General features: G+C 43.0%; 1 protein-coding gene across 1 annotated transcript; it reads left to right on the top strand.

Annotated features, from left to right (window-relative positions):
- The first annotated feature begins 1,004 nt into the window (after positions 1-1,004).
- Positions 1,005-23,868, top strand: S100Z (S100 calcium binding protein Z). The gene is made up of 5 exons (XM_030470568.2): positions 1,005-1,216; positions 20,293-20,396; positions 21,202-21,351; positions 21,443-21,554; positions 22,538-23,868. The coding sequence occupies exons 1-5, from the start codon at positions 1,005-1,007 to the stop codon at positions 22,572-22,574; spliced, it is 615 nt and encodes a 204-aa protein (XP_030326428.1). The 3' UTR covers positions 22,575-23,868.
- Positions 23,869-24,138: the final 270 nt, after the last annotated feature.

Raw genomic sequence — 24,138 nt, forward strand, 5'->3', positions numbered from 1 at the left:
ATGTTTTAATTAGTAGAATGATTTATTTGAAAAGGAGCCTGTACTATGTGTGACAAACTTTGGAGAATACTGTTCAAGGAGCCCACAATCATTTAAGTGAAGCTTACTCCTTCAAACTATGCTCACTGGGAGCTTAAAATATCTTTTTGTAATAGAGACTACTAATGTCCTTTTTGCCTTGCCTTTGCTGTTTTAGTGATACCATCCGGGTTAGTGTCTTTAGGGGGAATAGGGAGGGGCATCTTCCTCTGCATCTAAATGTTTTGTGGTTAGGAGGGGAAGAGGAGAACTGGTACTCAAAATTTAATCAAGCATCCAGTTGCTCATACGATCCTTATTTTCTAGACAAACAATGCTGCAAATGTGTCTTTCTTTGCTGCAACCCTAGCGCAATGAAGACTAACCTATGGTTAAAGAGGAAGAACCTTTATAAAGGATTGCTTTGCTTTATTCTTTTGCTTGTTCTTGAAATGAGGATGAATTGTGGAAAATTTTCCCCATTTGTAGCTGCATTGCAAATGCTCATTCTAAATTTAGTCTGAATTAGTTTGCTCCAATTAACAGAGTAGATAGACCAGGCTGGTGGTTCAATCAATTTGAATCAATTCCTTGAATTGACAATTATGTTCCTGTGCATCCAGGTAGTGATGGGGCAAGAATGTGTAGCCCAGAAGGGTGAAGCTGGTTGCTTAACCTTTTTTGGAACTGTACCATCAGGCAGGATTGATTGGTATAAAGGTGGTCATCTTCAGCTAACAATAAATATATTCCCGAACAGTGCCAACTTTGCAATTCTAACAGCAAGAGATACAGAAAACTCTCCCCACCTATGGCTCACTTAACGTTTGAATGCTACAAAAATAATTGGTGCTGCAACCAGGAAAGCACTGAGGAGTTGGAAATCAGTGTAATTTATGTGCACAATGTCATGGTTTCACAAACAGCTCAAGCACATGCTACAGCTAAGAGATGTAGACTGGTCTTTCCCCTAACCTGACTGCTCGATGACGCCATTTCCTCATACTGTCACAGACATGTACAACCTTGGGGTGTATTGGATCAGTCCTGAGTTAAACCAGGAGGAGGAAGGAAAGTTTAGTTTTGACTGGGAACTGTGTTTGGCTGGTTTGCTGGATGAACTCTTGGCTCAGCACAAGGGACAGGGTCAGACTGCATCTTTCACCACCAAGACCAGCTTGCACTATGCAACTACAAGGCAAGTTGAATCGCAGGGACTGGAAAGCTTCTGACTAATCTTATGAACAGCAGAAAGCAAGTCTCCACCCATGACTGTAGGAATGGCTCTGCGGGCTCAGACTGACGGTACATCCAGCTCGGCCAGGTTAATCTGCTCACCCGTGCCTTTGGAGGTCATCAAGACAGCAAGCTGTCAAGGGGCCTGCAAAAAACAGTAGGACTGCTGCACCAGATGCGCAGGTGCAGCCAGGGAAGTTTAATGCTTTGCACCCTGTGAGTGCTGTGCTATGTGACTGTTGAAATGTGCTCTGAAGGTCAGAAAAAAAGAAAAATGAAGGCTCATTGGCATCTCTGAGGAAAGTTGCTGCTGAGAAGAGCATGTGTAACAGCAACAAATAGAAGTTACGGGTATGTATCCAGGGAGGTGTAAAATCAGCGCAGGCATGTATCATATCCCCCACAGTACTCTTCCCAGCGTCCAGCTATTTTCAGCATGAGAGCTTCCTTAAGTCTGATTTGTCTCGTCAAATCAGTAACACTTGTCTGACTGTGAAAATCAACCTAATTTTATTTGCTTTGAACACAATCCACTATCCTCATACGGTGACCCCTGGTTCTTAATGACGAAAAGGATGTGAACAAGTCCCTGTCTTGTCCAGCCGCTTTCCCAATAGCCCCTAACATTGTTTGTTGTTTTTTTTCCCCCTGTTCCCAAGCATTGAGTTGATGTTTTCATGCAGCTGCCTGTAACTACATATGACTGACTCCCAAGTGGTTACAGTTGTTTTGCAAGCCTGTTTTGCAAGCTTGACATAGTTCTGTATGTCAAGCTAGGATGTGTTTCCCTCATGCAACTCGCTTTGTGTTATTTATACTCAATTCATGCACCAATTGATTGCTCAGTCAGTTTTACAAGGTTCTGCAATTCTTCGCGGCCTGCCTAAGTCCTTACTGTCTTGACAAACTTTGTTTTATCAGCAAACTTTTGTTCCTCGCTGCTCAACCCTCTTCAGGCCATGTATGAATATACAGAACAGTACAGGTCTGGCACTACACTGGTGAGTAACTGGCATTGTGAAAACTGACCATTTTTCTGCTATCCTCCGTTTCTTTTTCTGTGATCAATTATTCTTCCACAAGAGGACATTCCCTCTTGCTCCATGGCTGTGTAGTTTTCTTTAAAAGCCTTTGATAAGGAATTTTGCCAAAAGCCTTTTGGAAATCTGGGTAGACTGGATCCCCTGGATCACCCTTATCTCCACATGCATCTGGCCTCTTCCAAGAACTCCACAAGGCTGTTAATCCCAGACTTCACAAGAGCTGTTGTGGCGTTTCCCATGAAGGTCTAGAAGTTCCTTAGTGATGTCACTTCTTACTCGTCACTAATTACTCAGTACAAATATTGGGCTCACAGGTGAGTACTTCCCTGGACACCTCAGAACCTTGTTTTAATTATCGATTACAGCATTGGCTCGCCATATTAAAGTATAATTTTGGCAAGAGGTAACATACTTCTATTACTAATTCAGCTACTTTATCCTTGAATTTTCTCAGAACTTCTTGATGGATACAATCTGGGCCCACCAAGTTCAGCATACATTTTGTCTAAGTGCGATGTGATGTCTGAAGACATGTAGCACATGTCTTGACATGTAGCTGTCCTGGGAAGCAAGCTGCATAATGCCTACCTATCGTAACAGCCCTTTGGGACCCGAGTTTCATTACAGATGCGTTTGATCTGTCATGGGCACTTTGAACATGTTTAATGTACAACAGCAATGTTAAATTCAGCATGAACACAGTAGTCATGGTTATTTTGATTCAAGAGCAGACAGGAAAATATGTCTTGACTACAATTTTTCTTAGGAGTGATAATCTTCTGTAGGCTTGCTGCTGAACATTCTCCAGGCGCTCTTTGCTAGCAGGACCAGTACAATAGGCTGACTACATAGTCAGCTCTCTGTCATCTAAGCTAAAGGAGATGGAGATGCTTCAGATAATGGAAAAAGGACTAGTGATTGTGAAGGATGCATTGAATGCTGTGCAGAGACATTGTGACAACTCCCTTGGATCCACCAGGGCTCACTGATACAGTGCTAGCTTGTGTGGTTCGGGATTTACTGTCATTGAAGTGTGTCTGCAACCAGTTTCCTTGGTGGTCCAGCCAGCATTTTGGTGGCGCGGGGAAGGGGGAAAGGTATTATCTGTCTGTCTGTATATGGAGGTAGGTAGTTTCATAGCTGCACTGGGCTTCATAAACCACCTGGAATTGCTCGTGTGGTGCAAACACGAGAACAGAGCCAGCTCAAGGGTACCAAGGTCTACCTGGAATTATCTCTGACTAGATTGTGTCAGAGCCAAGCTTCAGTGTTTACCCTTCAATGTAGAGGCTGCATTTCCAAATACAAAGATAATTAAAATGTGTCCACTCCCATGTCTCTGAGTACCATGCTTCCCTGTCACATGCACTGCCAGCTGTTGAATGCTACATGCTACCTGTGTCAGCTTAATGCTCACCTAGGTGTTAAGCTTTTGCTACAGTATAGAGCACCCATGGAATAGAACTGTTGCAATCTCTGATCACCATAGTCTGGTCAGCAAGAGCCCTAATATAGCTATAACCCAGAGGCTGCACCTTTGTGGGTAAAACTTGCACCATCTGGTCTCCATAGGATTATTACACTGATTGTAAACTGGTTGTACACAGTCCTGTTGCTAAAGTTAAGTCTGTGTTTGGAGTGGTTTGCCAGTGCAGTCTGCTGGTAGCACACTCACCACATGGACTAAGCCTTGTTCCTTTGTTTGCTTTGAAGGTGTTAATAATAAGCAGTAATAAGCATTAATAAGCACTTGTGTAACAAAGCAAGACAACAAAGTAGGGGAGGAGAAGAAAAGCCTGCATTTGACTAGTCTGCATTTGGGAGTTAAGAGAAATGCCCCAATAATAACTCTCAGCTCTGCCAAGTTGGTCACGTCCAGGTATTGCAGCCCCAATGGCGTGTCAGTTAACGCAGACAGTTCTATGGAAACAGCGGACAAGAGGATGATGTCTGTATTTTATGGCAGTTCTAAAAATCAATGTGTAGTACTTAAGGTTGGCAGGATTTTAATTGCCAAATCTTGCATGCATCAAGTGACAAGTGCTCTGGCTGAGAACGAGCATGAGCTGATACAGGAGTAGATGTCTCTATTGCATTTAAAGGAAACTTTTGGTTTGGTGACTGCACTCTGGCTTCATGCCTCACATTCAAGAAGCAAACTGCTGGGAACTGAGTGTTCAGCATATTTCGGATTGAAACTATAGTGCAGTTTATTTGATTCTTTCTTCTCCCTCCACTCTTACAGCACTTGCCAGCTCTCAGCTTCTGGGAGGAAGCAACGCATGGGTGTGATGCAGTGGGGAACATCATCAGCATTCATGTTTTCTCCTCATCAAGTCTGAATTCAGGATGGTATGTATGTACTCCTAGTGCTGTGGTTTAGCAGCTGGGTCTGTGCTTCCCCTGGCTGACTGTCTGTGATGGAACAGCAGTGTCACATAATCCTGTGGACTATGGACTGCGGAGAGGTACAGCCTGTTTGCACAAGGCCTGTGTCTGCATTTCTGAGCACTTGGGAAAATGGAGTAATTTAACGTGGAGAAACAAAGGATATGGGGATTCTTTGGAGAGACTGCCCCACTGAATAAGAGGAAATGAAGGAAATAACTAACTTGTAGAACATAAATTAAAAAAATAATACACAGTGGGTAGGAGTTTCCTGCAAGTCCTGAAGAGTCTCCTGTGTCATGCATTTGCAACAGCCAGGGGAAAATGAAGAAAATACAATCGATGAGTCAAAATGGCAGTGTGGGCTACGGAGGGAACATCATGCTCTGGTGCTTGCTGGATTTAGCTGGCAGTAGCTCAGGACATACTTCCAGTTTGACCCATAATGACCCCTTGACATTTCATCTTCAAATCCCACTCAGACAAACCCGTCTGGCTTTCTGTGAGCAGATGAACTGAGACATGGTTCATGGTGTAAAAATATTAAGGGCAAGTCCATAGTGTTAATGTAGGATATGTTGGAGGCAAGTGGTGCTGTATCTCATTCATCTGAAGTTGCCCGCTTTTGGACAAAATAACTAATGTCTCTCCATTAACTTCAGGTGTACAACTGGAAACACTGGGGGTAGCTATGTGAGCTGGGGTGGAGGGTGCTATTGCTGTTAAGAGTGATTTGATAGTAAAATGCAATGCTGAAAGGAGATTATGGAACTGCTCTGTTATAGTTTATGAAGACTGTGTTGTGTATGTTAGGCTGGTTGCCTTGAAGCTCCCCATGCCACTGTGTATGGTTAAATTGGTAGTCTTGAATACTACAATAGCAGCTGGTAAGACAATCTTCAGTAAGTGTCTGAGTTGCTGCCAGACCCTGGACAAATAGCTGAAGCCAAGGAGCCTTGCTCAACTCCCAAAGCCTCCAGCATGAGTATTTGGTTAACAAGGCCGGTGATGGAGAGGACAAAGGAACTCTCTAAAAGTGATGGTTGGTAAACTGTTGGTCAGGAGGCTGTTTGCCTCTGCAGGTGCAGATGGCTTTGTTTGGGTTTGCTACTGAAGGATGTAGAACTGGCTCCAGCATCAACAAAACTCAGATCAGAGTGAACTCTCTGCAGAACTGAATTCTGCAGCAGGAGCTGAGGAAGGGCTGGGGAATGTGAGATGGCAGGAGAGAGGGGGAAGAGAGGGTCCTTCCACAGCTACCTTCACTTTGCTAACTGTGTTACAGCAGCATGTGGGCAGGCAGATAGGGAAGGTCCTGACTCTAGGACATGGGACATCATGGGCTGGAGATACCCCTGCCAGAAGAGGGGAAATGGCAGTGCCTGACTTGGCTGCTAAGGTCACAGCTTCCTCTGCCACCAAATCAAGATAACATTGCTTTAGATAAGAGAGATGTCAGCAGCCCTGGTATTCCAAGATCCTTTTGTCTTCTGTGTGTGGTTTAAGTGCAACATTTGGTACAAATACCAACCCTAGAGTCACTGCTGGTTGCAGGCATCAAAAGACACTGAACCAGGCCTGTCAGGCATGAACAGGAAGAACAAGGACTCCACAGGGCACTGTGGCCTGAGAACCATTCAGGAAGCTTGTGCACTTAGTGGGGTCACTGTATTGTGCCCGTGGCACATATCCTTTACCAGCTAATTCACAGTTTACCTTATCATGAATTCACGGTGCCTTTCTGCTGAGTAGCTCTTCAAATTCTCCCTTCAAAGGAGAGTGAGCTCCTCACAATTAGATTGCACTTGGGAGGGAAGTCAAAACACACATCTTTGCTTTGGTATCTAACCATTCTATATGGGTAGGTAGACATCTATGGAAGGTGCTTCAGCATGTCTAACCTACTAACCTCCCTCCTTCCTCCCAGAGCATCCACTTCTCCACCACTTACAGGAGAAGCCAAAGCTGCTGCAGTAAGTCAGAGATACAAGCATTTACTTGGCTCTTGGTGTTTCCATGGAGTAGAGCACACACCTTGAAATCACATCCTCACTTTTGCATTCTAACCTCCAGGCTTCAGAAGACTTGCAGTACAGGGAAGTGGTGTTATCTCATCGGACAAAGGGCACAGAGTGTGACGCAGTAGCATGGCTTCTCAGTGAAGGGGCAGAGGTACATGTCACATACCAACCAAGCTGTCTGCCCAAGCGCAGGGAGATCGGTGGTATTCAGGAGCTGGCTGAGGACTCTATTCCTCAGGTGGGGAAAGAATTTTGCATATAGAATCGTGTTTTGTTTCATTTTCCGAAAAACTGCAAAAAGAGCTGATACTGTGATTAAAGGCTCCCTCTTCTGTTTCTAGCTGCTACTGCACGTTTTCTTTAACAAGTACATAACTGCAAAAGACTTATTCCAAGTTTACCTGTGCTGTGCAAATACTTTTGTAATTCCACATTTCAAAACAAATATATGTATCTCATGTAAGAGAAGGAGAAGGACTTAACAGATGATACTAAATATCTCTACTAAAGTTGGGATTAGAGAAGCAGATTGCCAAGGAGAGATACAGGGCTCCTGGAGAGTATCTTCTGGAGCAGGATATTGTCATGATATCTTCCCTTTTCCCCTCGTATTTTCTTGGAACTAAACTACTGTTAAAATGAAATCTTCCAAGTGTAATCTTATCTGAACAAGAAGAGATGTTGTCACTCACCTCCCATAATCCCCAGGTTTCTGAAATAGAATGCCATGCAGAAGTTTGTTGCCAGCAATAGCTGGAGGGGTTTTTTTTTTCATTATTTTCACAGCATCCAAGCCCATGTGAAGTTTGCCATCATGGAAATGTTGCTTCACCTGCAAATGTCTGCCTGTAACTTAATGCATGTTTCCCACAGTCGTAGCTACAAATAATTTGGTGCTGGTGATGGTGGTGATTCAGGCTGCTTGACAAGAGCGGACTGTCCTGGGTTCAGCTGGGATAGAGTTAATTAATTTTCTTCCTTGTAGCTGGTGCAGTGCTGTGTTTCAGCTTTAGTCTGAGAACAATGCTGATAACACACCAATATTTTAGTTGTTGCTCAGTAGCATTTACCCTGAGCAAGGACTTTTCAGTCTCATGCTTTGCCAGTGAGGAGGGGCATGGGAAGCCAGGAGGGAGCAGAGACAGGACACCTGACCCAAACTAGCCAAAGGGGTATTCCATACCACAGCACATCATGCCCAGTATAGAAACTGGGGGGAGTTACCCAAAAGGGACCAATCGCTGCTTAGGTTGGGCTGGGTAGCAGTCAGGCTGGGTATCCATCAGCAGTGAATGCAACTGTATTGTACATCACTTGCATTTATTGTTTATTTTTCCTTTCCCTTTTTAGTTTTATATTCTCTCCCCTTGTTATTTCCCTTATCATTATTCTTATTATTTTTAGAAGTAGTATTATATTGTACTTTATTTTAGTTATTAAACTATTCTTATCTCAACCAGTGGGTTGAAAAGTAAGACATAAATACATTTCATAAGTAAGGAATGCTTCTTCTCCACCCTTTGAGTAAAGGCGGTCCCATTTGTACTGTCTTTTACCAGTCTTTCATCTTCCCCAGTGAGGAATTGTAATACTCTTGCAAGATGCTGCAAGTGCACTTCTGTATGGTATCAAAGGCAGGACTGAGGCTGTGATGCACTTTTTGAGTGAGCCAGGAACAGCTGGAAGTGCTAGCCCTGTCCCATCAGTGAGGCTGCATTGTTAGAGGAGGTGGTGAGAGTATCTGCCTTTCATTTTGCAGCAAACTTCTTTTGACAGTGAACTGAAGAATGAAGAATGGGGAATGCCTGGACTCAGTCCCCTGACAAAAAAAAAAATCTAGATACTTTGTAATATCATCATTTAGGAGCTTTCCATGGGTCAGCAACATCTGTAATTTTGGTTGTTGGAAAGTAATTGTTCATTTGCTATGTGAGTGGCATAATTTCACTCAGATAATTCTTAGAATAAAAGACATCAATGCCTGTTATACTTGTTGTTTCAATGACTGCTAGAACACAAATATGTGCATATAATTATTAAAGGTACCATAATTAGAGGGCTGTACAATTAAGGCATCAGTCACTATTGATATGAAACTGGTTTCTGCCATAATTCTGCCACAGTATGACTCTAAGAACTCTTAACAGCCTCAGGTGTTTGAAATTGTTTCTTTCTATCTGAAAACAAGGATACTTACACTTTTGTACCAAAACGAATATATAGAAACATCTAACTCAACACAAGGAAACAAAATGGTAGCATGTACTTGTTCTTGAGAACCTGTCAGCCTTTTGTATCTGCCATTTACTCCAAGAAACATAAACTCTCTAGAAAAAGAGAGCAAGAAAGGATGACGATACCATCATCACACTTTTTAGTTCAGAGATGGCAGTGCTTTTTATAATCAAAAGTACATATGAAATCTCATTTAATCCTAGTCTCAGCATTTGTGTCAGTGTATTGAATCACAGAATCATAGACTTTGGGTTGGAAGGGACCTGAAAGATCATCTAGGTCCAACCGCCTTTCGCAGGCAGGGACATGGATGCCCCCCACTAGACCAGATTGCTCAAAGGCCCATCCAGCCTGGCCTTGGACACTGCCAGGGATGAGGCAGCCGCAGCTTCTCTGGGCAACCTGTGCCAGTGCCTCACCACCTTCGCAGGGAAGATTTTTTTCCTAATGTCTAATCTAAATCTCCCCTTTGACAGCTTGAAGCCATTCCCCCTTGTCCTGCCCTACATGCCCTTGTAAAAAGTCCTTCTCCAGATTTCTTGTGAGCCCCTTTAGGTACTGGAAGCTGCTCTAAGGTCTCCCTGGAGCCTTCTCTGCTCCAGGCTGAACAAGCCCAGCTCTCTCAGCCTGTCTTCATAGCAGAGGCGCTCCAGCCCTCTGATCATCTTCATGGCCTCCTCTGGACTCACTCCAACAGGTTCACGTCCTTCATATGCTGGGGGGCCCAGAGCTGACAATCTATAAATAATGGCAAAAAAGTAGTTTGGAAAAGACTTTCTGTAAAGGTAAAATCTGATTTCGCTCTAAAATCACTGCAAAAAAGGCAGGAGAATACTTGCAGAGGAAATAAAAGCCTAAATTAAAAAAATTTATGTCAGTGACAACAGTCACTGACATTCTCCTTTGCATAGCTCAAGATCTTTGGTCAAATATCTGAAAAGCAAATAACAGAAATTCATATAGTTCTGATTATGAAGGAAATTGTCTTCACAGAGATATATGCCTCTTAGAAAGTACATTATAAATGTAATTAAACTCAGGGATAGCAAATGCTGAAAGCTCACTGGAATCAAGAGAGTTTGAATGCAACCTGTGCAACATTCTGTAGCTGAGAAAAGGTTTAACAGTGTTATGTGGCTCTTTGAAGTATGGAGAAGACCCACTGATCAAAGGTAGAATATTGTTCAGCATGGCAGGGAGGAGTTGAGAAGGAAACTCTGTGAATGTAACGCCAATCTCTTTCAAAGCTTTGTTATAGGGGTATTTGGAAAACAGGGTAAGAGCAATAAAATATTACTCATCCTTTTAGGAGGCAACAGAGCAGTAGATTTCTAAGTGGATTTGTGCACAATTACTCTGTTTTCCACAGCAGACATAACTATTTTTCGTGGCACATAGACAAAGTAGATAATTGCTTTGTGGGATTTCTCTCTGTCAAAACTTTTACTCACCCATTTTAACTCACTTAAGTGATTTTATTCCAGTTTATTGCCAAATCTTGATAACATATTTTAACCGTGAGGTGTATTGGTTGAGTAATAGTTCTGCAGTCACTTGTGTCTAGTTTTTCTCTTCCAACATCTATGTAATGTCTTTGCTTTTAAGCATTAAAAATGTTTGTTGAAACCAGTTCCATTCGGACTACTTCTGTGCATCTAATATGGCAGACTTGAAAGTGAGCTAACTGATCAGGCACAAAAAAACAGTCTTCCCATAGCAAGATGGGAAGATGATGCACGTAAATGATACATGACCTGCTAAGAGAACCTCATGCTGCAGAGGTACCCAATGAGGTCTGCTGGAGCTGAAGTAGTCCCTTCCTGCAGATGGAGGGGCTGAAAGGCTGCATGAGTATCCTGGGTTCAGCTTAAGCCACGACAATGAGTGTTACGCTTGGGGGGAGCAGAAGCAAGGATAAAAGCAGCAAGAACTGAAACAGAAGGATCAGAACAAAACAACACTCCATGGTTGCGTAGGTGAAGGCTGGAGAATACGTTTTGCCATTGTTTGAGCTGTGACCAGTGACACACAAGTTCAATGTGTTCTCTGTCACCATGCCAGGCTTACACCTGGCCTCTCAGCATCTGACATGCCAGGTGATATACGACTGTGGTATGAGACGGGAAAGAGTGTGACTGGGGTGTTAGCCAGGAAACCAACATAAAACCCATGGGGCCGTCCTGTTGTTTGACATGAAGGAACCCCACCACTGGCTGGTGGAACCTGCCAGCGCTGGTGGAGCCAGGAGATCCTGCTACTACCCTGCAAAGGTGAGGGATGGAGGCGCTATGGCAGGCTGGTCTATCTTGCTGATACGCTTGAGTGTATCTGCACAGCACAATGTGTTCTTGGTTTCTCCTCCACACAGAGAGAAAACATGAAGCCCCAAGCTCTGGGTAAACTCTGAGGCGAGAAGAGGTAATTATGTGTGTTGGCTTTCTCTGTTCTTCCCACCATCTTAGCTGTTCTTTGTTTACACATGTGCAACATGTCTCTTGGCCATTTACTGTGTTCATTAAACGTGGAACAATCACCTAATTTCCTGTCTTTTAAAGACAATTAAACCAATTGTACCTGAACAACATCTCTGACTTTGGGTCTTAATTTACATCTGCTTTTAACACTCAGCCTGGCTCCTGCATCATTGCTCTTGTAGTGTTGGTCCAGTTCCATTTCTAGTACCAGCAAAAATTAACTTTTATAAAACAGACTCCTCAAAGCAACAGCAGCTGTAACATCCGTTAGATCATCCAGGGAGGACTGCAAGCACTTACGGCTGTCAGAGATTTGCTTTCCTATAACCTTGTCCTGGAAGTTAATATTTTGCCTACCTTGGACTTTTTAAGGAATTTTCTCCCTATTCCAGTATTATTGGAATGACAGCCATTTGAGCAACACAGTCCTCTGGGAAAGCAGATGCTGTTTGTCAGAACTAGTGCTGGTCCCACATTATTTTGGGGAGATATTTTTTTTTTCAGTTAACATAAGAGTGCAATGGGCTTTTCATGTCAGACAAAAGCTAGTTCTTGCATAGTAACCTACTAGGAATAGTGGCTGATGCAGGTATGTAGGAAAGAGGACTAGAATGGAACAAGGCTGGTACTTCCCCAGAATACTAACCCAGTCTCCTATGATTTGTGTTTTGGAGCCGTCTTAATGACACAAGCTTTTGTATTTAGTAGCTCTCAATAAGTATTTCCCAGGAATTTGTCACAGCAAGCAGTTTAGCAGCTCAAAAACATTCTTCTGCTTGTTTTGATCTGGGGGTCGGGTGGGGTGGGTGGGGTCTTTCCTTATTTTATGTTGTAAAAGACCATGAATAATTAATTATTACTCACCTTCTCCATGCAACTCTCAAATGCATGGACAACTTTCATATCCCCAGTTATGTCTTTCTGCAGACTGAGATGCCTTGTATATTTAGCTGTTTCTAACACAGAAGCTGTTTCCTTGCTGTTCTTCTTATCTCTTCTAACCCTGCTGTACTGTTTGCAAAATGAAGGTAGGAACACCACCATGATATTGCAGAAGGGAGCTTCCCTTGGACTTATTTAGTGGCATAAAAATGCTTCTGTTTTTCTGTTTTCTATTTCTTTTCTAATCCTGTTTGTTTTCAAATTCTCACTGGACCAACATTTTCACTTGCACTAGTCCCAGGATCTTGTTCATGAAGCCTAACAGTCAACTCAAAGCTCACAGCTGTGTACTAAAAACTGATTTTCCCCATTTTGTCTGATCTTTATCAAAGCTGAATTTATCTGACACTACAGTTCCATGAGGTCCTTCTGCATTCTTCACAGCTGGACCTTAATTTGCTCTCTTTATATAGCTTTAAAAAAACCTTTATCCCTTCATTATTTATTCTCTTTCCCAGATCACTGACGAATATGTTGAATAGCACTGTCCTCAGGACAGACTCCTGTGGGACACCATTGATGCTGTCAGTTCACTTGTAAAACACAATAATTTATTCTTTATTTCCTATTTTTCAGTTAGCCACTTACTATTTGAGTCTTTTTCCAGTATCCCATGGCAGCCTAGTTTAAGAGTGAGGAATGCTTTCTGGAACAAGGTAGACAGTAATCAGGCAGGTCACCTACCATGAACTTCTTCAGGGAATGCCAGTAGAAACACATTATGACTCTTCTTTACGTTTCCCTAGTGTATTGTGTCTATTCATGTTCCCACCCTTTTGGTTTTCAGGCTGATCTCAACCTCGTTACCCATTCTGGACAGCAGACTTAATGTTCAGCAGCTCTCTGGATACTGCCTGACACCTCTCCGCTTGGCATTGTGTCCACCAGGTTTATGTGCCGTGCTCCTGAAGCACATTTCAGCCGGTGGCTCCCATCATTCATCCATCTCAAGTTCCTCTGGAACTCCGGGGTGGATACCATCCAGTTCTGCCTTGTTATGTCTTGTTTTGAGGATTTGCCCTACAGTATCGTCTATCTACAGTTCAGTCTGAGAGAGATCCTTCAGCATGTCCCTATTTCTGTGATGTGGGAACCTCCTCAAGCTCTACCATAGCGAAAACACATGTAAAATACTTATTTAGGTTTTCTGCTACGACCTTATCTTCTTTAAGCACGCTTTCTATACCCTGCCCATTTACTAGCCTTCAATGCCCCCTTCAGGCTTCTTGATCCCATTGCATCTAGGCAAGAATTCATGGCTATTTGCAGATTGCTCCTGTAACAGCTCTGGAGGACATCACATTACTCTGGTCTTTTCTTCCATTTACCCTCCAAACAGTGGCATTGCCTTAAAAACTTTTTTTTTCCCACAGCAGGTGGTAAGTTTGGGATGCATTTTTATGGGCCATTAGTGGGACTATACAGCCTGAATTCACCAAAGCATGGGCCTAACTCCCATTGTTTTAACACTGAACTGTGTTACGCACTTTAGTTCTCTGCAGAGCTTATAGCTCTAGCTAATAAGCTGTGAATAACAGGTATTTCTTTTCTAAGTCATTTTTAACGATTCTACTTCTAGTTTGGCTTGTTGTTGATAATTCAGACCCTTATGCAGAACTTGCTGTAGTAATGCAGAGGTGAAGCATCTTTGTGTGTCCTGGAGCAGTCAGGTGGGAGTTTGTGTCCCTTGGGCCCTGCAGCTTTGGTAGTCGTTACTAGCTTGAGATCTGGAAGCAGCAGTTCTTCAGCAGGACACTAAGGGGCAGACCCAGACCAAAAGTTTTCCTCAGTTGTATATACATACAAACCTTATTTGTCTAATTTTTTTATATTGATTTAACACAAACAATGCCCTGGAATATTGCATCAAGTTGGTCTGGATGGCTTTTTTCCGTTGCATCTTTTGTATTTATTTTGGCAGAGGTGATAAGGAAGGTGGGTTTATTTGCCAGTTATCTCAAGACAGACTCACTTGAGCTCACAGCTCACAGACAGAGCAGAAAGGATGGAAAAGATACAGTGAGCTCTGCATCTGGAGCCTTGGTGCATCATGTCATGGTCAAGAGCAGGTACAAGCATGTAGCTGTATGGGCCAGAGGCTTTCACTGCTCAGAGACATTCCTTGCCACCACAGAGCTAGTCACACCAGCCCTTGGAAACACATCCCCAAAGTAATACCTGCTGTGTGATTGGAGACTAGGAAGGAGGAACTGAGGCAGGTGTTACTCAACAGCCCACTCAGGACGAGGGAAAACTTGTCTAAGGTTTTCCTACTGCTACAACCTGTAGGTGACTTGGCCACCATCCTGTGACACAGGTCCCTGTAGTTATGTAGCATAACTGGATGTTGAAGTGAATTAGGATAAAAAGCTGCTGCATGTTGATACAAGTTTGAATTAGGAGGAAAACATCGGTAAGTTCAGAACCAGCATGTCTCAAAAGGGTGGGTTTGGCGTATTGGTCAATGGATTTAACAAAAAGAGAATTGCTGTTTTGGCTTTGTTCAGAAGGTGATATATTGCCAAATACTAGCTGAAACATGAGCTACCAAAGCCAGCTGGCACTAGGTGCTTGTTCTCTGGTTACGGGGTGGGAGAGCTGCTCTGAAACAGGACCTCTACTACTACCTGAGGCAGAGCTGGCTCCAACTCTGTCTACAGTGAGGTATTTTATGTTATTTTGGTATCCTGCCTTGGTGTAAATAGACTGCATTAAAGTAATAAATGGCTGGTACACAGCTAGATACATATATCTGCTTCAGAGGCTTATGAGGAAGAAAGAATTTTATAGCCAGAGTATCACTTCATAGCTCCAGTTTAGGGTTAATAAGGCTTTCTAGGCTATTATCCAGATAACAGTACATTCCTATACAACTTGATGTTGCCTTCACATGCTACTAACGGGTGGTTTCTCACAGAGGGAGGAAATGGCGGCTGATGTTCTGAGGGGAGAAGGGAGCAGTAGGTCAGTACCTCAAGTACAGACAATGCTCCAATTTCTGTCCTAAGCAAGTATCACAAGACAAATGACCTCTATGGGAACAAGCAGAGTTCAATGATCTGGACATGTCAATGAAATATTATTTACTCATGTGAAAAAGAAGTGTACAATCTTGTCCAAAACAGGGCTCAGCAGAGAATGAGATCAGGATACTCTTTAGTTGGGCAGCCCTGGAAGTGTAACACATTAAAAAAGATGCCTACAGAGTAAACCACCGAATTTAGGTGCCAAGAGCTTTAATAGCCCTTTGCTGTTCTGCTGCCTGTGGGATCACAGCAGTTAAAACAGTCTTAAAGATGTGAACCAGAACCTGTGGGGAAGGAAAACGTGCCTGATGTAAATGGATGAACCAATCAACCACCCATATATGGAAAAAAATCCTAAATGAAAATGCTAATAATCCTAAAAATGTAAACATGCCCATTTTAAATCAACAAAAAATAGTGGTTCAAATGAAAGCCTCAAATCAGCTCTCAAACGCTTAGTCTATATTAATAAAATCTTTAGACTAATCTAGGCTCTAATCTAATGTAAACTTTTTAGTGTATAGTGTATCTGTCCTTCTGAGCCTTGCAGTGTTCCCTGTTGCTTCCCATCACACCATTTGCCACTCTGGGGGTACAACATTGACTCAAAACACGTGCATCCCAAAAGCAGTGTGAGTTTGGGAAAAACAAATAATGACAGGATGTGGGTGGGAGGCTGACTTGCCTTTCCCAGCGCAATAATAATTTGTGAGAAAATACTCCCCATATGCATTCTGGCAAATGTTGAAAACCAGATGCCCTAAGTATGAGATCCTCCCACTTAAGCTGAGCAGTATTTTACTGTGGCTTAGACTGGCACTTTTTAGGCTGCTCTTGCTTTAAAGGTAGCCTGTGTTTTGTTGTCTCAAGAAGAGACCAAGGAAAAATTCCAGTGAAGAAGCCAAAGCTTCTCCTTCCCAGCTGCGGAGGAAGAAAGCTGCTGACCTATGTCAAGGGCTGGCTGCTTTCACACAGAGCAGAACTCTGCTCAGCTCTTTTGAGGGAGATGAGACCAATGATAAGATTTTCTGCCTGTAGTTTGACTGCCCCATGTGGGAGGGGAGAAGCAGTCCCAGAGAGCTTCCCAGCTGGATGTACCTCTTCCCTACACCAACCAAAGTTAAAGGAAGCAGTCATAGCTGGTTGAGTCCTTTCTAACGTTTATAGAGCAAGGAACAACCCCTGCCTCTCTCAGCAGCCTCCAGTGAGATCAGATGGCTGACTCCTTCTGTAAGCATCCATTACTGCTTGAGTAAAGATGGCAGAGTTTCGACCTATAGAGCATTTGTGTCATGCCAGCTGATAAATCTGCCCTTCTGCGTTTGACAGCCATTGATTTTGTAGACACAATTTAGTGTTGAAATACTCATTAGGAGAAGGGCACAGCTGGAGCAGTCCGCAAGGGGCAAGCACAGAACATAAAGGCAACACTAAAACACCACTAAAACTAGTCAGGGGACAGGTTGCTTTTAAGTTTATTTTTGAGCTTGAGCAAGGAGTGAAGACTCTTTGAAGGGAATTTATAAAGACTACGAACTTAAACTCTTTATGGTAGTGGTAGGTGGTGCAAAAAGGGCCAATGGCTACAATTGCAGTTTGGGATGCTCAGACTGGATATTAAGGTAACCATCTTCCCCAGGCAGGTAGTACAGCATTGGAGCAAGTTGTGCAAGAAGTTGTGCAATCCCATCCTTGGAGGTTTTCTAGATTTAACTGGATAAAGCCATTGCTGACCTGGCCTGGCAATGGTGATCATCCCACTTAGAGCAGGAAGTGGGACTAGGCACCTTCAGAGGTGCCTTCCCACCAACACTGCCACAATTTGGCAGGTTGCAATGGACAAAATTTGGTAATGAATGAGGGGGCACCAATCTTCAGCATGTCTATAGTCATAGAATAACAGAATCATAGAATGACAGAATCAGCTAGGTTGGAAAAGACTTTTAAGATCATCAAGTCGAACCATTATCCCAGGACTGCCAAGTCCACCAATAAACCACTAAGGGCCTCATCTACATGGTTTTTGAACATTTCCAGGGACGGTGATTCCACCACGTCCCTGGGAAGCCTGTTCCAATACCTTACTACCCTTCTGGTGAGGCCGTTTCCTCTTGTCCTGTCTCTTCTTATTTGGGAAATGAGACCGACACACACTTCGCTCCATCTTCCTTGCACATAGTTGTAGGGTGCGATAAGGTCCTCCCCTGAGCATCCTTTTTTCCAGACTAAACCACTCCAGTTCCCTCAGCTGCTCCTCATGAGACTTGTGCTCCAGACCCTTCACCAGCTTTGTTGCGCTTCTCTGGACCCGCTCCAGCACCTCAATATCTCTCTTGTAGTGAGGGGTCCAGAACTGAACACAGGATTCAACGTGCTGCAGTCTAATTCCCTCTGTCAAATGTATGTCTGGTGATGCTTCGGTGTTTAGCCTGTGGAAACCAGAGTGCAGGGGAGGAAGGGCTGATGGGAGAATGCTTGTTGCTGTCATGGAGTTGGATCTTGCCTTGATACAGAAGTGCTTGCAGGATGCATTGATTTATCATACACTTGCCATTAGATATCATACAAAACCAAATTGTGCTGGAGTTTTGGACAAAGATTAAAACCAGTTGATTGATAATCATGAATTTTGCGTAGTCTCTGGGGCCTGCCCTCACAGGAGTTAGGAGTTCTCTGCTGTCACTGGAGCCACTGACAGGATTTCACTAGCGAGAGAAGAAAGGGATGGACACAGCAAACTGGATGGATCTCTGGACAAACACAGCACATCCATTCCCTGTAATCCACTAGTGTGGAATAGAGAGTTTCTTACACAATTAGCTGGAGTGAAAGTAGCTATTGAAAGAGACTGCACAGATTATATCACTATATAAATTATTGAGCTGATGTCCTGGCAGATGATAGAGGAAACCCTTCTTTCTTCAGTCCTGAGGATGGCAGCATTAAAAGTTTATACCTGCTTCCTGGTAGTTTTACCTCCTGTAGACTCTGCTTAGATAATTAATTTGCAATATTCATCAGCCAGAGGATCAATGTAATATATAGAAAAACAGAAGGATTTTATACTTATGTATTCACCCAGCCATGGTTTTGTCTTCTGTGAGTGAAACTGTTGTCGAATAAATAGCAAAAAACCCCAGTATTTTGATGTTTATCTGGTTAATATTTCTGTGCAATAATTATAAGTATTAGTGAATCACAAGCAAGACGCAGCCCTGCATGGCTGTAACTAGCTACATAAGAGACTCCATGCTTTTACTTAGCACCTGCAAAGACACAGAGAATGTCCAGCATATGAGTGGGAGAGTTGTGCTGCACCTGGTATCACTCATGTTATCCTCCCTGGAATACACTCCATAAGTGCTGCGTATGGTCCAGCTAGATCCCTGCGCTTGCTGGAGCACAGGGTAGATCTCTCTGTATAAAACTGGGCACCCATTAGCTATTCCCAAATAGCGAAAAGGTATGGGGAGCAACTCTCCTCCTCAGCTCTCCTCTGACTCCACGAGGAATTAGGTTCCTCTTGTTGCATATCAACATTTCCAGGCTGGTTTCCACTTGGACCTTTTCTAAAATTTACCTGAGCATTGGCTTACCCCATCCCTGGTGAGCACCCACGGCTGCAGCGATGGGAGGTGAAGGCATACTCCCTGCATGCAGTATGGTGCCTATCCACAGGGACCCCTAACCAGAAGAGCCTGCCTACTGTTTCAGAAACAATGCTTTACACAGTATCACCTCCCATACCACTGGATCCAGCACTTTTATGTGGTCCCCCTTCCCCTTCTCTTTCTGCCAGAGGGATAGCCAAGACCCCTCAGGTTGTGGAGACTTGTGACAATGGTGCAGACAGAAGAAACATCATGTCTGGAAGCAAAGGAGGCAGTCAGAGACGCGGGATGAGATCTACTGGGGCACTCGAACCTACAAGCACCAGGAGGCTTTCAGAGCTAAAAACAGTGCCCATCTCATTTTCTTTCCCCCTGTCTAGCATAAAAGAAAGAATGAGCTGCAGCTCTGTATCCTCTTGCTGTATTTCTGCACAGTTGTGCTTGCTGTGTATAGCAGATGGAAGGCTTTACTGAGGGAAAGCAAACACAAATTAAGCAGTTTTCCATTTCACATGGCTGTTGTGAAAACTGTGGTTATGTGGTTATTTGGAATTTTGGGTGGTAAGTAGGCTCCACCATGCATCTTTCTTGCATCCCCCAGCCATCGCCCCCAGGGTCAGCAGGTCCCTGGATTTCAGAGCAGGAGAAGTACTTCTGGGGGAAGATCACTTATTAAAAGAGAGATGCCAAACTGCAGTTGTTGTGCAGGACTAATAAAAATTAAGCCAAGCCTGTTGATCAGTGCACACTGTAACTTCAGGCACACCTTCCTCTGAAACTGGTTTCCTCATTTCCTCATGAGGATACAGCAAGAATTCCATTCAGCAAGCCAACATTTCAGGCTTAGGGAGACATCTAACAATAAAGGCAGATGTCTCAAGGGGTTTGCGCCAAGCTCACCTCCAAAGCTAACTCTAGTACCCAAGTATCTTCGCGGACACTGACTGACTGCCACCAGCCATTTAGACTCTCGGCTATATAAGTGATGAGAGACAAATTAGAAAGAGTCGTGTTGAAAATGGGGAAAAGTTAGTTTATGCTGACATGGTGATTGTTGGATTTTTCTAATTTTGACCTTCAGGCCCCCAGATGGGCATATTTGTGAAAGCTCAAATGATAAGAAACATCTCCTATGTTCCACACACAGCCTTCTGCTCTGCCTAGTGAATATTTTAGTGACCCATTTACAGCAAGCAGCTTTTATTGAGCAGAGTAGGCAAATGCAGAAGGAAACAGAAGCCCTATCTTCCTAATGACAGTTATACATCTGTCTCTATATATGTAATCCACCCTCTCAGCCTGATAAACAAAAGCCTGTGCACAAGTTTTGAAAGGAAGGTGACCATCACTTTCTGTGATCTGAGCATTTTTTGGCGAACACCTCAGCCACCCCACAAAACAGGTAAGTCTTAGCCTTTGCACGGTGATATTGTTCCCAACTCCAGTCTTACCTTGAATTTCATTCTGACTTTTTAATTTCTCTCCTGGGGCTTAATCAACATAATGTTTCCCTTTCACCTCGTTTCTATTTTAAGACAATTTTTGAGTCAGCTACTCAGCAACTAATTGCATTTCCACCTTTTTTTCTTGGTGGTGCTTCCCTGTGTACCTTCTTACTGCATGCTCGATGAAGTAAACCCTTGGCGATGTCTAGCTCTGTTTATTTCAGGTAATTTACAAGAAAAAACGTCAACCCAAGAAAACACAACTGCATAAATCAAAAGCTGATGCTTCTATCCATATTACTGGTGATTTTCCTCTAACCATCTAAGAAACTGGTGTGGAGCATTCTGTATAACTCATCCACTTTGGCTGCTGTTATTTCTTGATCTCATTTTCTTGAGAAAACTTTTGAATGAACAGGTAGGAGGTTGTGCCTTCATTTTTCCTGTGTTTTCAGCTATGGGTATGAGACATTTCATTTTACAGTAACTTTGCAAAATGATGCACAGTAGATCACTGTCTTAAAAGAAGTCCTTCTTTTCCATTTACCTTTTTGAAGTAATTGCTAGTGAGTTCAGGACAATGCTTTATTTTTAACACTCTAGCCTTGCTCACACACAGCTGTGAGGGTGGATCACTGAAAACCCATTTTTTTCAGTTCTGGTAACAATTTCTCTCTTCAGCTAGCTCTCCACCCCTTCCCAAGGCCAGCCTTTGGTCTGGCTCCTGTGCAATGTCACTGACTCTAGATCTTTATCCTGCAGATGTCCCTCTCATTGTTATGTCCACACCGCTGGAGGATGCAATGGACACCTTGATCAGGATTTTCCATCACTACTCTGGCAAGGAAGGAGACAGACATAAGCTCAGTAAAGGAGAACTCAAGGAGCTCCTCACCAGCGAGCTTCCTTTCAGTAAGGCGCAGCTCCCGAACCTCTTGATTTAGTTTCATGTGTAGGAGAAGCAGCTATCCAAGTGTTCAGGAATAGCATCTCCTTCTGAAAGGTACATCCTGCCAGACAGAAGGAGATGAGATCAAGGTCTGCTTTGAGAAGTGTGTTTTCAGAGAGTTGCCCAGCCCCGGTGTCCTGCCATGTGCCACCAGCAGCAGAAACAGGTACCTTACTTACCTTGCTCTACTTACTGCTCTGTGCTTCAGAGCAGGAGGACAAGGGCTGCCTAGAAGCAGTAGCAAAATTTATGCTAAAGCGGCTTTAATCAGTTTTTTGTTTATTTGTTCATTTTTAATAATGGGACATAGGTAAGTCATTCAAAGAATTAAATCCAGCTACCAGTTCTCTTGAGGCAAGAAACTAGCTTGTGCACAGTGGCTACAGACACAGTACAGCAACTTGTGTGCCCTGCACAGAGATGATAATAAAGTCCTTTCAGCGATAAGCTGCTGATCTGAATATCTCTTTGCATGTTTGTTATGTTCTGCATTACACAGCATGGGTGCTTTTTATGGAACAATGACCAGATTCATAGTTGGGTTTCTGTATCCTCTTAACGATAAAAATTGTTGTGGATGCTATAACCACCAGCAAGATTTTTTTACATTGAGTCCATTTCCTTGAATTGGGTTTTCTTTTAACGTTGGCTGTTGATTGATTATTACAACATTCACTGTTCTTACTCACATTGAATAGAATGTGTTTTTTGCTAAGTAGAGATCTTCTGAATGTGATGAATGGATGTATAATATGACCACTTACGAACAGCCTGTTGAAAATCTAAGTACTGTTTGTTAAGGGATAATACAGAGAAATGCACATTATAGATCCGTCTTGTCGAAAGAAAGCAGTGCTTAGCAGCTCATGAAATCTGTTTGATTCATTTCAGTGCTTATGTAGCACCTGTATTTCTTCTAAGAGCTGTGCTGTCTTTGGTTTCTGTTGCTCTGCACTTCTGGGACTCCAGACCTATGTTTTTAATGCTGTGGCTAGTGGCATATTAATATTCAGGTGCATACTGCATGCAGCCTTTTATTTAATAGCACCAGGGCTCGTGACATAGCAGTGGGTTGCACTGCCACGATAGAGTGTGTCAGAGCTCCGTATTCAAGATCCGAACAGCTAAGTCACTTTTCTTTCTCTTTAGGCCCCAAAGGACCCCCATCTGGTTGATAAGATTATGAAAGATCTGGACTCCAATAAAGACAATGAAGTGGATTTTCACGAATTTGTCATTCTGGTTGCTGCTTTGACTGTGGCATGTAATGATTTCTTTGAAGAACAGCTTAAGAAAGAGGGATTTTAAAAATGCTGAATACACAAATGCTAGCAAAGCATGCCTAGTTAGGTAGCCCTCATCAGCATTTAGTGAATGCAAAACATCATCCCTCCAACTGTTAACTGCTCTAAGACATTTACAGAGCAGACCAGCAGCTGGTGTAAGCTGGACCAATGCCAGTTTACACTACTTGAGGTCTGCCTTTAATATTTTCAGGTTTTGTGCTGCATGCATTTGTAACATGTATTCATCAGTTGCCGAGGTCAAGGGCTTGGTGTGACAGATCATTTGGCAGAAGCTGAGACTTCTTTTGCTTAACTGCCAGTGGAAAGTAAAAGGCACGGGAATGTTACTTACACACTTTCTGAATTGGAAAATTTGGAATGAGACATAAAACTTGCAATTAAGTTTTCAGTCATTCTATAACAATCATATTTCTTGCAGCTCAAAAAAAGCAGCTTGGGTTTTGCTCAGCTCTGCTTATTCTAAAGCCCTTTTTAGATGCTGCTCTGTACCTCCCTACGCTCTTGTATTTCAGATGTGGTCACAGCTGTCTCCTGCTGCCTGAGCAGACGGTACTGCTTGCCATTGTTACGGGTTCATTTCCCTCACTTCCCCTGCTTCAATTTTGTTGTGTTGGCATTACTGCATCCCAGTAGTCCACCTCTTCATTCAGCATAAATGAATTTATTCATATGTTAAATTATTCAAATACATAGAAGATTTAGTCAGCAAACTGCTTTGAGGGCTGATGGAAGGACTGGGTCTTCAGGGGAAATGTAAATGCCTTCTGCTTTCACAATTCTGGCACCCTTAACAGGAGGACTTTTAGAGGACCACTTGTGGGGTATTTAATGATAGGGTCTCAGGGTACAGCTTTGTAATGTGAGTCATTTTGTGGAACAATGATTTCATCTTACAGTGATCCAAAACATTGCATGGAAGCAGCGCAAACGGGGCAGTGGGACCCTTTAGCCAGGCTTGGAGAGAGTAGAAAAAATCCCTTTCAGTGCTAACCTACTCTTGGGTTGAATTAAAAGTACTTCTGCACTCTTGTTTGAATTAAGCATACTTCCAAACCTCTGTGAATCCTCACTGACAGGGTGTCGTGGCTTTTTTCTTGCATGGAGGGCTCTCTTTGTTTCTGGTTGTTTTATGGTAACTTCAAACTATAATAAAAGGTGTCTGAATTAAATAAAGATTTGCTGTTTGTGTAAGAGGTTAATAAAAAAAAAATCCCCTAATGAAGACGTGCCCTGCTAGGCAACAGCTGAAGAATGCATTTCACTTGTCTCTCCTCCCCAGAGCCTTGGACATCATTCAGTTAAGACTATAATATTTGTACAAAATCACATATCATTAAGAAGATGTAATTTATTATAACAAGGGGATTCTATAAGATCTAAGAAATATTACAAGGTTCAGACATCATCCTAAGAATGAAGCCACCACAAACTTGTGTTATCCCA

Source organism: Strigops habroptila, chromosome Z (assembly GCF_004027225.2).
Source record: "Strigops habroptila isolate Jane chromosome Z, bStrHab1.2.pri, whole genome shotgun sequence".
NCBI lineage: Eukaryota > Metazoa > Chordata > Aves > Psittaciformes > Psittacidae > Strigops > Strigops habroptila.